Here is a 16,533-nt window from a genome sequence, read left to right as displayed (position 1 = left end):
GATCTCTAATGAATTTTATACAATGCACATTGATATGAGAAGATACGTGAAATCAGAATTCTGAAACTGTTCAGATTGCACGAGCATTCCCGCCTAGCTCATTGCTGCGTTAATGGCGTAACTTCAGTAGCTTTCTTTTGCGTCGCTGGGACGGCTTTGCTCCCGTTTACGTTCCGTATGCGAGTTAGTTGGGAGCTATTTATTCCTAATAACAGTATTTTAAGGAAGGACCGAGACAGGTTTTTCAATAAAGTGTGAATATGGGCCGATACAGAAGGTAAATTGATCGAGTATCATACATTACGCCTATGCGAAACCAGTCCTGCCGAGTGATCCTGGCATGACAGAAAACCGTGTTTTTCTTTCCGCTAGAAAAACCCGCCTTTTTGTATTTTCCGGTGTTCAGTGGACAGTGTTTTCCCAACCTCAACCTCACTCTTTCGAATTACATTGCACTGACGCGACATGTGCTTGCTACAACATAGCGGTTACTGCTGCATGCGGTCTCCCTTATTACCGCACATTTTGCATCGATTTCTCCGCTAAAGATGTGAAATTAGCATGATACCTACAATATTTCCGGTATACCCCGGAGTTTTAATTAACCGCATGTTCGACCCGTTCCAGTCGGAGTCGCGACAGAGACAGGCGACGCAGATCGCGCACACGCTCGCGGAGTAGGTCACCGCGAGACAGAAGGAGCTGGGGCAGCGGAGGCCGCGACCGGCCCTCCGGCAGTCGTAGCAGTCGCGGTCAACCCGGCGCGAATTTGAGGAAACCGCGATGGGATCTCAGCCGACTGGAGCCGTTCAAGAAGGACTTTTACATCCCTCACGACGCGGTCCAGAATCGGGATCTACGTATCGTGGAACAGTACAGAGTTGAGAAGGAAATCACGCTGAGAGGCAAGAATATACCTAATCCTGTTTTCGATTTTGACGAGGCAGGTTTTCCGGATTACGTCCTGAAGGAGATCAAGTGAGTGGGGAATGGGATCGAATGGTGTGTACTCATAATCGCCAAGAGTTTTCCAAACAATCTGTCTGTTGCGTTGCAGGAGGCAAGGGTTCAGCGAACCGACGTCGATCCAAGCTCAGGGATGGCCTATCGCGTTGAGCGGACGGGACATGGTAGGCATCGCGTCCACAGGATCCGGGAAGACGTTGTCCTACATATTGCCCGCAATAGTTCACATCAATAGCCAACCGAAATTAAGCCGCAAGGACGGACCTATTGCGTTAGTGTTGGCGCCTACGCGAGAACTCGCCCAACAGATACAGCAAGTTGCCGATGATTTTGGGCATTCGTCGGGCATCAGGAACACGTGCTTGTACGGTGGGGCGCCGAAGGGCGCGCAAGCCAGAGATCTGGATGGTGGTGTAGAAATAGTCATTGCTACACCCGGTAGACTGTTAGACTTTCTCGAATCCGGGAAGACGAATCTGAAAAGATGTACATATTTGGTGTTAGACGAGGCCGATCGGATGTTGGACATGGGATTTGAGCCACAGATCAGAAAGATTATAGAGCAAATTAGACCGGACAGGCAGACGTTAATGTGGTCGGCCACGTGGCCTAAGGAAGTAAAGAATTTGGCCGAGGACTTCCTTAAGGATTACGCTCAGATCAATGTCGGTTCCTTGCAGCTCTCCGCGAATCATAATATATTGCAAATAATTGATGTGTGTCAGGATTACGAGAAGGAGACGAAGTGAGTATGAGTTTCGTGACTTCGATTTGTTACCGCAGTGGCGTCAAAGAAAGATGTTCTATGCAATTTTTATAGATTAAGTACTCTCTTGAAGGAGATAATGGCGGAAAGCGAGAATAAGACCATAGTGTTTATAGAGACGAAGCGTAGGGTGGACGAGATAACGAGAAAAATGAAGCGGGACGGATGGCCGGCGGTTTGCATTCACGGCGACAAGACGCAACAGGAACGAGATTGGGTTTTGCAAGGTACATACAGAATATGATGCTAAATATATATATAGTATTACGCAAGTTTAGAGTAAATTTAAAAAAATATATCAAATTCGTAGATTTCAGATCAGGCAAAGCGCCAATTCTTGTTGCTACTGACGTTGCAGCGCGTGGTCTTGGTAAGTAATTCAAAGATTTCTCGATTATATATCATGACACAACGATGACGCGTATTACCAGTTAGTTTCCTGCAACACGGAAAACAAACTGGTTAATATTCACGGTATTAATTTTTCCCCAAAAATTATTAATTTATTTTCTTACAATGCTCTATTCTGACCAAGAATTCTGCAAATCTTGTCTGCAATGTAATGTTCCGTTAAAAACTAGGCTTAAAGATAAGCAAGTTGTTAATCAGCAATTTACGTTCGGATGACAAAATTACAAAAATTTATTTACTTATAATTGTAGATCGACATTACGCAGCATGAATTATCCTTGCATAACTAGTAATGAGAGACAAGTCATGTTATCAGATAAATTACATACATATATCAGAAGAAGTAATGTAAATCAGAGCCAACCTTGACTTAATTGTAGCGTGTTACAGCAGCTGTTTATGTGCGCATTATGCACAGCATTGCAATGATCTCAAATTTAAATTTCTCTCCTGCTAACGGGACATTACAGCTTTGACGCGTTGTAATCTCTAAAGCAAAAAGAATACAAAGAAGGAATAGGGCAAAAAAGAAAAGCAGAAAGATAAGAGCATATTAAACAGGAGGATGGTTGGAGGTAACCATACAGCTAACGCGGTTGGATCTTTGTTTGTATTGCAGAGGCACATTGCGCGCAGGCCCACGCTGGGTAATGCAAAGCATGTCCGGGGTGCCCGCCGCCGCTCTTTGTTCGGTGGTGCACTGGTTTGCATTGTCTGCGCTGGCCGCGACGCCGTGCCTCTATCCGTCCGTCCGTCAATCGCGTGTGAAGGGCCAAGTCTCGGGCCAAATCGGGATCTACTACTACTACTACTACCACTACTACTACTACTACTACTACTACTACTACTACTATACCTACCTACCTACATACTGGATATCAGTCCTACTGCGCTGCGCTGTACGCCATCCGGGCTGGCTGGCCAGGTCGTTGTTGCCAGAATAGAGTCCCCTGCGCTGGCACGCTCAAGCTAATCAGACAACCAACAACGTTGGTCCGTTGAGGCGGTGGCATGTGATAGCAGATAATGCCAGAGCCTCTCTAGTGCGCCCTGCGCCCTGCGCCTGTAGCGACAGAGTGGCGGAGGCAGTAGCTGGAGCGAGCGCAAATAGCCAGGCCCTGCCCGTACGTTGCTAGCGAAACACTCGCCCACTGCCTAATTTTTTAGTATTATATAGTTCAAATTTAATTACTTGACATACACTCGTTACACGTACACACTTAACACACACTCACATACACGTACACCAAACTCGTATACGCGTATATATATAAATACATGTACGTATACGTACGCTCGTTTCTCTGTGTAATTGCTAACTTGTCGGTTACGGGTAGTACTTTGTCAGATCAGTTGCTTGTCTATACATACATATGTATATATACGTGTATGAACGCGTAACGCTCACACACCTACTCCCTTTATGTTCCTCTAAACTGTACGCATTCTCTCTGATCCTCCGTCCCTTTAATTCCTCCGTTAAAAATCATCATACAGAGTCAGTCGCATCTTTTCATACTAACTTCATCATGTAAACTTGTTACGCTCACGATTCTAATCTCGCTTTTGGATATCGGTCACTTGTGTCAGCATGGAAAGAAATTTTAAATACATTCTTATCAACAGCATTGTATTATTAAAGTATGGAAGTATCTGTATAATCACGATATTCACGAAAGGGAGATCAGGATCGTTCTCAAGTCAACAGTTTGTTTTTTGTTTCATGATCTTGTGCTACATGCTCTAAACGCTCTCTAAACAAACATGAGAAATATTAAATTTGTGTTCAATTATACAATATTAACGTAAATTATTACTAGTAAATTGCTCTTAATAGAATTCTTTGTATTGACGATCTTTATCATTATTATTAAATATCAATACAACGCGATAACTCTTACTAGCTTTTTGGAGAGCGTATCGAACGTTGATTTATCGTGATATACCGTCCGGTACATTCGCCTTATACTCGACCCGCGATCGCACGATCGCGATCTCACAATCCTCGCGACACTACTACTGTCTTAACCCATGTCTGTCCTGAACATTGGAATCGCGCAAAGGTCCGGCCGGTTAATGCCAGCTCTTAATTTCAGACGTTGAAGACGTCAAGTTTGTCATCAATTTTGACTACCCCTCCTGTTCCGAGGATTATGTCCATCGTATCGGTCGTACCGGCCGTCGACAGAAAACCGGTACAGCGTACACGTTCTTCACGCCTAACAACGCTAACAAGGCCAACGACCTAATACAAGTATTGAAGGAGGCGAATCAGGTGATCAATCCGAAATTGTTGGAGCTCGCGGATGGTAAAGCTGGCGGATATGGTAGACACAGAGGTATTTCTAAAGCAGTCATTAAAATATTAAAATAAAAATTAAAAGTCCTATTTTTTTCTATTAGATTAATATTATATGTTGATATTCTATGGCAAATATGATCTTTCGAATTCTCTTCAGCGTCATTATTAACATTGTTAACATTGACTGTTGACTAAAGAGGATTCTATTTAGCCATACAATATTAATTAATTAAAAAGTTACGTTGCATAGTAAGAGAGTGGTGAAAACTTCTGATAAAGACAAAAAAGATCTACATCGACAGGTGGCAGAAATCGGTGGCGGTCGCGCGGAGGCGGCGGCGGCGGTGGTGCAGGTGGTGGCGGCGGCGGCGGCGGTCGTAACGGAAAAGAGCGCAGCTACTCGCGAAGCAGAAGTCGAAGTCACAGCAGGGAGCGCAATGGCCGTGGGAGCCGGCGAAGTTACAGCCGCAGCTACTCGCGAAGTCGTAGCCCTATCAGCAATCGTAACGGTAAATCGCCATACTACGCGAAGGACTATTAATGCCGCTTAAGAGCACATACATCCGTCGATCGATACTAACAACAAACCGTTTCTTCTCAGAGGTAATCGGCAAAAGTTACTGGAGTAGCGAAAGATGATCTTCCAGTGGCGGGTAAAAAAAAAGTAATTGCGTGTTACACGCGCGGCGCAGGTAATTTTTTTTGTCGTTTTACATCCGGCGTAAAGTGAATGAAAGTGTGTTCAAATGTGAGCGAAATGACTACTCGAAGTACTTGCTTAGCACTCCGCGAGAGATACATCCATCATTTGCGATAAATAATTATTTATGTCCAATTTGCGGAAACTGTTGCGCTAATGCGCGTTGCGTATCACATTAGAGACCCGTGCACAAGCCCATAGAAATTTTGATATTCTTATTATTATATCATAAAACGATATTTATATGTATGCATAATAAGGTATTAGGTCTTGTGCAGAGGAGTCTTTAGTCTGTACCAACGCGCACTAATGCATTCTCTCGACGAACTCGTTTTTAGATTTACACCACAATATGATGATATTTTACTGATGTGTTTACATGAATCTCCTATGTCAGCTTCGATATATTGATTATTACTATCTTATATAAGACGGATCTTTTTTACACCACGTGCTTGTAGGAATACCAAGGTGTACTTGGAACACGTTTTAAAACAGCTATTGCTCGTCACGATAGACGAGTTCTACCGTACCTTTTACTTCCTCTTGCATTTCTGTTGCATCTGATTTCTTCCTTACACTCGAGCGTCATTATCTCTCTCTCTCTCTCTTGAAATACACCAATTTAGATTAGATAAATAATACAAGTGCAACTCTCAACGCAAGCTACCGTTTATATGTTTTTTATAACGCTACTCTTCATGTACACACTACTCCAGTAGTAAATACGAACAAAATTGTGATGTAAGCGAACCGGTAAATCTAATCATTATACGAAACTAAACTTCCACGGAACGTAGCGTAACTAGTAATATATTTGTAGGTCGTAATAAATTATAGATGTCTAGAGCGCTTATTTGTAATTCATTCGCATTTAGACTGCAACAGATAAAGTTCGATGTACAGTATTTCACCAATGTGACAAATAAATTCGTAATGTCTATGCTACTTCACGTCTTTCGTGTCTTTAAAAGTTTAAATGAAAGAGAGAAGCCCACCGGATATTATATTTCAACGATTTACTTTACATGATCCCACTTACCTGTAACGTAGTAAGTTGTAATACGTCGTCTGAATTACACGCCGTTTACTTTTCAGCAAAAAATAAGAAAAATCACTGATTATTGCGGACTCGCCGACGGATTCGCTGTCTCTGTGGGAAATTAATAACGAGAAGTGAGTCACGTGCAGGATCGGTGTTCTCCTCCCTGTTCTGTTTAATTGAATTCTCATCTTAATTACAGTGATGGTACTTAAAGATCTTACGATAATTTTAGAATACCGATTCCGTGTTTCCCGTCTCGACGTCTTCTCCGTGCATCGATCTCGTTCTCAATTTGCCTCGGTGGATGGCCTTACGTACGTTCGCGGCAGCACGCAGGGGATAATTACTCAATTGATATAAGGTGTACATCGGTGTAATTGACGATCTAATAAGAGTTCACGTGGGAAGATTTCCTTTTTTTTCCTCTTTTTTTTTCTTTTTTTTCCTTTATCGGACTATGTGCCACGATATACAAATTTATTATGTTACACATCTTGGAATATCGTGCGCTTGCACTCGAATCACAAACATGCAATATCTTCCTTACGTTCCTCGACGCGTGCTCGCTCGAGTCGATTGTTCCGCCGCTTTCGCCGGGGGAGGACACAATCCTTACGATTATTATGGACAACGTTTAATATTCGCTCGTCGTAATACTTAATCCAGGACGAGCGCAATTCTTAGGGGAGATTAATCGGAGACGTCATGCTCGACTCGATCGCGATTACGGCGAGGAGATCCGCGGATCTGCGGCCCCGGGGCACCGTCGAATCGATCGGCAGGCGCGGTAGATCTCTAGGATACCTTGATTCGTATTTTGACACTCGTTATAATTCGGCGTCCGATAATAGTTATAGTTTAGTGAAAGCTTGCGCCTCTCGATTCGAACGCGGCTTGCCCCTGGTGTTCCGTATTTTGCGGCCAAGCGGCCGCGGACTCGCTCGCCGTCCGTCAGTGACTGTAAGAAAACGATACTACCGATGTTCTAATCGTAATGTTAATGTTGAAGTGCGATTTTTTTTCCATCGGACTGTGTCTTCGCGACGTGATAAACGTGCGCGCGTTGTCGGATTGTAACGCGAGATTATTCCTTGCGCGGACACGCACAGTATATGTATGTGTTTGTGTGTGTGTCCGTGTACATGTACGTGTGTGCGTGTATTAACAAGCTCCTCGCATGAGAGTTGTTCGGGGGATAAAGGAGGGATTTATTTCGTTTACAGGGCGTCAGCATGCTTCGTTCACATATATTACAACGTACGCATATAACAATAACATTAATACCCCTTTCAGGTGTGTTCTCGGATGTGGGAGAGAGCTATGGCGCGCCTATATAATTATATCTGCGATACAACAGGATCGTACTTTGTGTGCGTGCGAGGGTCATATACTCGTGTGTGTATGCATGTATGTGAGAGAGAGACGCTAATGTGTTCCTCCTTTTCTTTCGGTGTGCGGATTGATCTCGCCTGGACCGAAGTGACCCCCCAAGCACAAGCGAGTGACAAGGATGTGAGAGCCAAAATTTATACGGCCGTGCCTAACTGCCGGTCACCACCACGTAGCCTCCTCGGTTCGGAAACCTCCCCCTGGTCTCTCCTCCTTCTCTTCTTCTGAGCTCTGTAGAGTTCTTAATTCTCATCCGTCAGAGGACCGAGGAGGATACGCTTGCCTGCGCGCGTGCAGCAGATTCTATGAGGTCCTGGCTAAGACATCAGTCGATCGTCCGCTAAAATAACTAAGGAAGCCTCATCTCGAAGACCGAAGAGCAGCGGCTCCTCCGTGAAGAGGAAGGCGCGTCGATGACGAGGTACCCAGACGAAACGTTGGAAGCAGAATCGTTGCCTGGTCGCCAGGCGCATCAAGGCGTCAAGTGCGATCGCTTTCAGTCCCACGTTTCAATACGTAACGCGGCCAAACAACTCAGGGAAGAAGCTTCTTCGGAGAAAGACGTTTCTCGTGCCGCTCGTTGCAGCCCGGTTGCCATTGCACAGATACTACGATTACGCTTTTAGGCGGTGTGTCCGTGTGCATGTATGTATATGTGTGTGTATGCATGTGATGCGTTTGTATGTCTGTCGAAAGATCGCCGGTGCACGCACGGAAGCGCAAGAACGGACTGTTCCTGGAGCGAATCGGCGCCCCGAGATAATATAATCTCTCGATCGTCTTTCCCCGTGACTCTTCGCGAAACGGAGCGAAGTATCTTGGACACGATGCTCTTATCATCGAGGTCGCACTAATTGATGAAGCGATGAAACGCGCAAGAGTCGTCTTGCCGGCCAACCTGCAGCTTCGCGAAGAAAACCGGCCTCACGCAATTATCTTGATCTGATAATTCGAATTGCTCAGCGTCGATGAAGCTGTCTACGTGTGCTGATAGGCGCGCGGATGTACACGGGGATGTACGTGAAACCATCCTTTAAACGCATTCTCGCGTGCCTCGTGTGATTTACTATGTACAGCCTGGCGATGCATATCGCGACAGCTAGTTACGCGATCACTCGCCGATCTCTACGTGTAATAGTCTCGTGTGTGAATACTGGCTTTATGTCCCCTTAAAGTCTCTAACGTAAACACGTACAGAGTCATCCCTAAATATACACGGTGTCGCTCACTCCCGGCTCATCCCGGAAGCCAGAGTACCGTCGGGTATTTACGCGCGCGTAGCAACGATCCTTGTGTACCACACCCGAACCGTAAACACGGTATAAATAGGTGGAGCAAAGAGAGAGAGATACGCGATCTGAAATGACTTGAGAACGCGAGAAGAATAGAATAGGGAGACAAAGACGGGGATTGCTCCGCCCGTTTACACCGAGATCTCCATTATACCTACGTGAGAATATTCTCCGAATGAGCAAGAAATCAAGATCGGATGTCCCTTCCGAGTATTCTTAACGTTACATCGCGATAATAATTATCATATAATACTGTACGATTACTACGTGTTGGATCACGTGCGATAGTTGGATTGCTGGAAGCGACGGTTCGGATGTCTTACTGCGTGAGCGCGCAATGAACGTTGATGGCAACCGATGAACTCGTGCCAGATATCCTATGTACATACATCCGAATTTGCGGATACGTCAGCTTTCCCCGTCTCATCGTTGACGACGAGTTACGAGTCACGGGTCGAGAGATTACAGTATACTGTCCGACGCTCGGCCGAATTTCCACTGAATGACAATAATCGATAACGGCATATACGACGAGGTGCTATTGCTACAAACGGCAGGAAACTGGCTTCCCCGAAAGGGTAAACGCAAGACTTTCACGTGGTGCACAGTCGCTAAATAGTGCAGGTGTTTCTCTCAGTTGCCGCGACCGTCCGGGACAGAAGATAATTTCTCGCTCGTTCGCTCGCGATGAGATTTCATCCCCCTTCAGGACCAAACAAGTCCGCCTCCTCTAAATCGAATCGAATAATCTCACCAGAAATACAAACACCTTACCACAGCTTAATATCCCCTATAATACTTTTACAATAATAATAATATCCTCGAAAAGTGCGGCGATTCATTATAAAAAAACACAGTTATCGTGAATGACATTTATAGCGCCCGCGGAACTGCAAGAGACCTGTTGCGCCTAAGGATAGATTCACGTGAATTGTGCAGGAGGCAATATCGAGGTTCTTGAATCGACGGTTGAATCGGTACTGAGCGATTTATGTCGGCGCCGACGTTGATTCGGCGTTCAAGTGCCTTCGCCACGTGACCGTGGAGAAGAAGGTAGGTCCATCGTGCACGTACATCTGTCCTTAGGCACAACTACGAGGGCGCAAGATACAATCATCGAAGAAAGCGGGCGGTTTGTCGTACCCGCGAGATTCTCGCTTCTTCTTACGCACGCGCGTGATACCGGTTGCACGTAAGTAGCAAAGTAAGAGGAAGAAGATATACGACGAGTGGGCAAGAACGGGAATGGGCTGCGATCGGACACGTCGTCAGCGAAACTTTCTCCATTCCGCGAATTGTCCATCGGGGAGAGATTTGTTCCCCGCACAATCTACCGTGGACCCCAGGACTCCTCCAGGATGAAACTACTTTCGCCGCAAGCAGTTATGAGATGTCTGTTCGCACGCACATCCCCTTCTCGCTTCGTTAACCGCCGTGTATATGTGTGGAACGGGGGGGACTTCGTCGAGATTTGCCGTCGACGCCGGTGTCCGTGCTGTGTCGTCTCTCCTTTGAGGATGTAGCGTCTCCAGTCGAATGTCTCAAAAAATACAACTATCACCTGCACCGCTCTTTTCCTCCTTCTTCTTTTTATTCCTTTCTCTCTCTCTCTCTCCCTCTCTTTCTGTGAGCACGTTCTATGTGTCTTCGTCGTCGTCGTCTCCTAGTTCTTCCGTCTGTGAGGTCGACGACACCGCAGATCGAAGACGGCAGGGGTAGCTTCTCCTCTGGACCGCGCGGCATCGCCGATCTCTTCTGAGCAATACATGTGGGAACCCCGAGCCAGCGTCGCCGAGGGATTCCTTCCTCCGGCGACTGACCCGGGACAGCGGAAACAGGAAATATACGCTGTTCGCGATTTGCGCGCGACGCGACCGCTTCGCCGGTACTTGGTATCGCGCGCCTGCGGTCGCTCTCAGCTCGCACTCGCGTCTCCGTTAATCCTAATCCGGGCGTCGGATCATCCTCGTGAGAAAAAAGGAATCCATCAGACTTACCGCCTTTTGTTATTCGTTTTATCACTTTCGCTTGAATTTGCTTAAAACTAAATCTCGAATTCTCCTTCGCTGACAACTCGCGTTGAATAATTGGCTCGGCGAGCTTTAGCTTTTTTTTCTGAAATTCTTTCAAGAGTAAAGAATCGCCCGGATAAGGATTTAAGCCTCTAGCGGTACCAATGTAACTTTCCTGTACATTATCAGTGGTGGATGGGCAATGGAACGCTCCCAAAGTCCATTAACATAAGAGCATTAAGCTGCAACGATTAAAGTCTTGACACCTTGAATTTCACCGAGACAACTTTTCTTCTTCTTGTCTCTCAAGTTATACTGAACAAATAGAAAAATATTGAAATATAGACTTTCAAGGGTCCTGTCCACGCCGCCACTTGGTACCGCTAGGATGTATATTAAAAATCCGCCAGCTCGTACCAGTAGAGCCATCGTACACTCGGAAAATTACCGGAACGTCTTCAATACTTTTTTAGATTTAGGAGGTTCTAGAAGAACCTTCCAGCGTTCCTCAACGTTCCGGCCAAACCTTCGCGAGTGTAACGAAGCTCTAAGAAAGGATAACCGTACAGCGATACATCAAGATAACATAGCGGAACGTACTTCGTCGCGAAGCGACAATGAAACGTCCAGTGTAAATAGAATTTGCCGCACGCGAGTATCGCGAGTTTCGCCAATGTAATTGAAGAGACTGTTGCCTCGACTATATCGCGTGTATCTCATCCGTTATCCTATCTTACGGTAACTCCCACCGGATCCGAGGTCTGTCCGACGTTAATTCCGCAACGGCGAACACCCTCAGCCCGGTGACGACGCGACGCTCGAGCGGAGCGTCGCGTTTGCACGCGCGCGCGTGTCCACGGACGAGCACGCTCGCTCGCTCGAGGACGCCGCGCGGGATCTCGCGCAACATAGATATAGTATTATACTTATAAATTTTACGCTTTCATTTTAATTGTTAACAGGCCGTGGCTATACAGGGCCCACTACGCTTTCAGTTCAATTTCTGTGGCACGCGGTCTTCCGAGCGGATATCATGAGGTACGTGTATCGCGTGAAGTGTGTGTGCGTGTGTGTGTGTGTGTGCGCAGCTGTGTTTCGCGTCTCGTCCTCGTCGTCAGGTTTTACCCACCATCGTGAAACGTTCACATGAGCGTCGCTGTAACGTCGCTGATATTCTCGAGATTCTCGTCTTGGAATATTCCCGGTTTCGGGCGCGGGCAGTAGAGGAACACCTTCGTCGAAGTGCCTACGGTCGGTCCTTGTCCGCAGCAAACTGCGATCTCGATCATTGATGTCGCGAGGATTACTTCAAGAGCACCGCAGGCTCTGAAATCGCCTGATCGGCGCTTCCTCGAGGATCCGACCTCAAGCATGTGGCTTCGTACACGCGATTCCAATCTCCGTCACGCTTCCCTCCGTGCTCTCAATTCTTTATGGCCACGTTGTCGTCGCCGCGAAACAGATAGATAGACCAGTACGCGAAGTTGAAGAGAATGAACATGAGGGGGAAGGCGACACGCGCGAATATGTCGATCCTCGCGCTGCCTTGGGCACGACAGGTGAACAGTTTACGCCGCATGTCCCAGCACCCATTCTGCAAGGGTTCCGTCGGCGCGGGAGGTGGCGCGGGTGACACCGACGCCGCGATCGGCGGCGAGGGTGTCGCGGCGCGCGACATGTTGCGCGACGGTGTCCCTAACGGTGACGCCGAGGAGGCTGGCGACGGCCATCGTGACGGCGACGGCGACGATCTCGCTGAATTCCTGCGCGAGTGTCGCGACGCTCTCGACGGCGAGCACCGGCAATCCTCGTCGTTCAACGGTGAGAACGACGGCGACGGCGAACGGTCCGCCGGATGGTAACGATGACGATGAGGTGACTGCTGGTGATGCTGCTGATGATGGTCCTGCTGGTATATACGCGGCAGCGAATGATGCTGCGGCCCCAACTGATTGCTACCGGAACGATGACGCTGCTGATGATAATGATGGTGATGATGATGATGATTGTGATGATGGTGATTCTGAGGATGATGATGGTGATTTTGTGGATGTTGGTATGGTCGGTGACGAGGACGCGAACGTTGTTGCGACGGTCGTGTTGTTGTCTGTTGAAACTGTTGTTGCTGAAGATGGCCGCGAGCCACTTCCCTTGCTGATCCGAGCGCCTCCTCCTCGTGGCTTACTCGCCCTCCTCTTCCTCCCGAAACAGGTACGTGGACCAGTACGCGAGGTTGAAGAAAGCGAATACGATTGGGAAGAAGATCCGTGAGATGACGTCGATGCGCTTGGACCTCGTCGGGAACTTGGACAGCCACGACCTGCAGCAGTTTTTTTTCCGTGGTTGCATATGTATTTCGCACTGCCGCAATTTATCCATCGACATGGAATCCTCCGGGTGTCGAACCAGAGGCTTCTGAAAGAATTCGGGCGGTATTGATCCATTAGTCACTCGCACTCTTGGCTCCGTGCTTCCTAATTGAAATCTATCATTTCGATTCTAATTCAAGCACAACTTTGATTTTCTCCCTTTTTTATTTTTTATTCGAATAAGAAATCAACCCCGTGATCTCATTTTAATTTAAATGAATGTTTTTAAAAACTTTCACATGTGTGTGAGAGGAGACTGAATACGATTCGTGAGAAATCCAGATCTTCCTCATGAGTAATGACTCGAGATCTTCAAGCATTCTTTGCGGCAACAATGTGAGTGGACAGAACCAATTGAGATAACAGAGGAAATGACGTGGACATTATCTGTGACTCCCGGACAAACTTGGCTAAGTATCTCGAGAATCCGGGAGGAACGTTCGAGGGGAACGTCGTATCTCGAGATACTGACCATGGCGAAATTGGCGGATCCGTCCGGCTCCAGTAGCTCCGATGATGGGTCGATCGACGACGAATGCTCCATCTCACTTGGTGGAAACTGCTTCTTTATGTTGTCCCTGTGCATGTCGCTGCGCGACGCATAGTTGACCAGCGCGAATTCGAGTAGAGCGCCGAACACGAAGGTCAAGCACACCCCCGTCCAGACGTCGATAGCCTTCGTGTAGGAGACCGGTGGCAGTGAGGCGTTTATCCCTGATGTCTGCGTGGCCATCGTCAGCAGTGTCGTAACGCCTGAGCGGAAGAAGACGAACCGTTGCAGATTTTTCTCGTGATAAGCGAGCGAGGAAAGATCGACAGATTCAGTTCAAAAGAAATCTAAGAATGTGATGTGATGTGTAATACCTAGTGACACCCGGGCAGGCACGGCGCTCTGATCCAGCCAGAAGGAAACCCAGGACACGATAACGAGCATGCAGCACGGGATGTAGATTTGGATGAGATAGTAACTGAATTCCCTCTTGAACAGCAGGTCCACTTTCAGGCAACTGTACTCTCCTGTTTTTATTTTCATCCAGAATCATCAGATTACGCGAGTTCACTGGATTCTCTTTGGCACTTCCGCGTTGATGCGCGGAGAGCACTCTGCTACTTACCAGTATTCGTTTTACTATTGCAATAGTCCGTGAGAAACTTTTCCAGGGTGAACCTAGGTAGGTGCAAGTTCTTCACCACTTGTACGGGATCGCCCTCCTTCCAGAGGAAGACCAGATCATTCGTCGTCCACCCGTCTGTCGGCACGAGAGCGAGGACCATTATTCAACCGTGGCTCACCGAAATTACGGGAATAAATCGAGTTAAATCGCGGCGACGAGATTACTTACAACTGGCCATGCGAAGTGAGCAAACTTGTCGATCCAGGGGATACAGTTTCAGATTCATGGGGCACGAGAGCGTCAGGGATATCCTGCGAACGTTTATATAACGCTAATGGAAAGAAGGGACTTAATTCGCGGTGTAACGAGCGCCGCGTGGTCATCGCACGTAGTACACAGGACGAATCTCCCTCACGTGTACATTAGCAAAGCGAATCTCGCAGCGCTTGATTATACGAGGGGTAAAGTCTGAGGACCATGTCCTCGTCTACATCGAGTTTGCAACATTAATGCCGACTGGGCAAACTGCTGCCGTGTAAAATTTGTAAAACCAACAAAAAAAAACGGAAAAATATACGCAGAGAGACATCTTATCGATCTGTTGTAAAAATTGCGCAATCTCGTTGATTGAATTGGCTCTGCGTTCGTTGGGGATGCTGGTACTCGCACGCTGGTACTCACCGTATGCTGTAAAGAACGGAGCCATTCGGGAAGATGCGTATGTATACGTTGGGCATAATGATGTTGTGGAAGTGACCCTCCTTCTCGTTCGAGAAGAACAGATCCGGCATCCAAACGCGACTAGCCTCCGTCAGAGTTAAATATTTAAGCCGACCTGTAACGTTCAACGGGACAGAGCGGCCCCCGATGAAAAATCAGCGTGCGTTTAAACGCGCTAGATTGTCATGCTCATTCAACAAGCAGAGAGCACGGCGCGGCAATTTGCGAAGGCAGATAAAAAACAGCGATATTTGCGTAGCAGCCGGCGCGTGAATAAAATTGGCTGCGATTCGATAATGCGCGATAATTACGACCATGAAGAAGCGAAAGAGCGCCTTTGTGGGCGAAATCTCTCGCGAATATTGGATTACGCGATACCATTGCAAGAGACATTTGGATATTTATTGAAAATATGAAAGCTAGACGAACTTCGGTCGTGCGAACTCTAACTTCCATTGCAATGTTTCAGAATGCTATGCATTCGGGACCGTTTTATTATTGCGGCTAATGTTATCGGCGTATCAATACATGACTGTTATTACTGCTGACCCCATTTTATCGCGTGTGTATGACCCGCATTGGCATTAAAATGTCAAGATGAAAAGCAAAACTGGAAACAAATGCGAGCTGTAATGTATTATTCGAAAATCGTTACGTACCTCCAAAGTCATTGAACCGTAATCTCTCATCCAACCATTGTTCCCGAAATGTTAATTGTACGGAGTATTCCTGGAGAGAAGCAGAAAAAAATTTATTAAACAGCGTCGCGCGTAATGGCAGCGAGTGTAGCGAATTATTCGTTTTTTCTTCTCAACACCCCGAGCGAAAATAGCCCTCCCAATTAGAAAGTTTGATAAAGTAAAGAAGAGTCAGCGTGCGAGACGGAATGGAAAGCAACACAAGTTTAAATCCTCGGAATCCCGAATAGCATTTTATAATGGCATCTTAGTCTTTGTAACGAAAGAAGAAAATAGCTTTATGCAAATGGCAGTTCTGCGTTTAATGACTACCGCGATAATTATAATTACATTTTTAATCCAATCCGGTTGTCTGAAAAATAAATTTCAGTGTCCACGATAACGTCTCGACGGGAAATCTAATAAGCGCATGATGAAAATCGGTCGAAATCGTTAAACAAATATACAGACAACAGAACTTCTTGCTCGTTGTAAATGTAATTTTCTATACGGTCGATAGAAAGTCTCGCACCTATAAAAAGCGATTATTTGCACCTTCGTAGCAAAGAGAATCTCGTTCTAGCTACGATATTATCGCCATTCTGAGACGTGCAATGCTAAACAATTGACCGTTTCTCACCGTAAAAGAAAGACTCTTGATACAGATATGGACCGTTAATTTTCATTGCAAGCGAAAAGATATTTTCAGATCCAATTGTAGTTCCGCAATCCACGTAACTTTACGCTTTCCTGAATTTTTCAAGTTATC

The 16,533-nt window shown here is 46.6% G+C and overlaps 2 protein-coding genes across 16 annotated transcripts in view; one reads left to right on the top strand and one right to left on the bottom strand.

Moving 5' to 3' along the window:
- Nucleotides 1-90: 90 nt before the first annotated feature.
- LOC105277915 (probable ATP-dependent RNA helicase DDX17) lies at nucleotides 91-6,094 on the top strand. 3 transcript variants are annotated; one of them, XM_011336682.3, is made up of 8 exons: nucleotides 91-277; nucleotides 628-978; nucleotides 1,058-1,711; nucleotides 1,787-1,959; nucleotides 2,043-2,102; nucleotides 4,240-4,482; nucleotides 4,734-4,954; nucleotides 5,047-6,094. In XM_011336682.3, the coding sequence occupies exons 1-8, from the start codon at nucleotides 261-263 to the stop codon at nucleotides 5,050-5,052; spliced, it is 1,725 nt and encodes a 574-aa protein (XP_011334984.2). In that variant the 5' UTR covers nucleotides 91-260; the 3' UTR covers nucleotides 5,053-6,094. The 3 variants fall into 3 exon arrangements, with proteins under 3 accessions (XP_011334984.2, XP_011334973.2, XP_011334979.1); XM_011336677.3 differs by having other exon boundaries at nucleotides 92-277; nucleotides 4,748-4,954; XM_011336671.3 differs by having other exon boundaries at nucleotides 4,734-6,093.
- A 909-nt stretch (nucleotides 6,095-7,003) lies between these two features.
- Nucleotides 7,004-16,533, bottom strand: part of LOC105277886 (glutamate-gated chloride channel) — a 40,136-nt gene continuing 30,606 nt past the window's right edge. For 11 of the 13 annotated variants that reach the window (XM_026973783.1, XM_026973786.1, XM_026973785.1 and 8 more), the window contains 7 exons: nucleotides 15,747-15,816; nucleotides 15,049-15,202; nucleotides 14,596-14,678; nucleotides 14,368-14,502; nucleotides 14,117-14,269; nucleotides 13,725-14,005; nucleotides 12,932-13,298 (listed from right to left, as the gene is read on the bottom strand). In XM_026973783.1, the coding sequence (XP_026829584.1) occupies nucleotides 13,065-13,298; nucleotides 13,725-14,005; nucleotides 14,117-14,269; nucleotides 14,368-14,502; nucleotides 14,596-14,678; nucleotides 15,049-15,202; nucleotides 15,747-15,816 (1,110 nt within the window). In that variant the 3' untranslated portion in view covers nucleotides 12,932-13,064. Of the gene's footprint in view, nucleotides 12,859-12,931; nucleotides 13,299-13,724; nucleotides 14,006-14,116; nucleotides 14,270-14,367; nucleotides 14,503-14,595; nucleotides 14,679-15,048; nucleotides 15,203-15,746; nucleotides 15,817-16,533 lie in introns of those variants that run through there. The other 2 variants (XM_020031005.2, XM_011336602.3) reach the window with 2 other exon arrangements.

This window comes from Ooceraea biroi, chromosome 11 (genome assembly GCF_003672135.1).
Source record: "Ooceraea biroi isolate clonal line C1 chromosome 11, Obir_v5.4, whole genome shotgun sequence".
Lineage (NCBI taxonomy): Eukaryota > Metazoa > Arthropoda > Insecta > Hymenoptera > Formicidae > Ooceraea > Ooceraea biroi.
This window is presented reverse-complemented; position numbering and strand designations above follow the sequence as displayed.

Excerpts from the sequence above, each read along its gene's own strand:
- LOC105277915 (XM_011336671.3), top strand. Across the intron at positions 1,712-1,786 it reads GATTACGAGAAGGAGACGAA|ATTAAGTACTCTCTTGAAGG; the intron begins GTGAGTATGAGT and ends CAATTTTTATAG. Across the intron at positions 4,483-4,733 it reads CGGATATGGTAGACACAGAG|ATCTACATCGACAGGTGGCA; the intron begins GTATTTCTAAAG and ends AAGACAAAAAAG.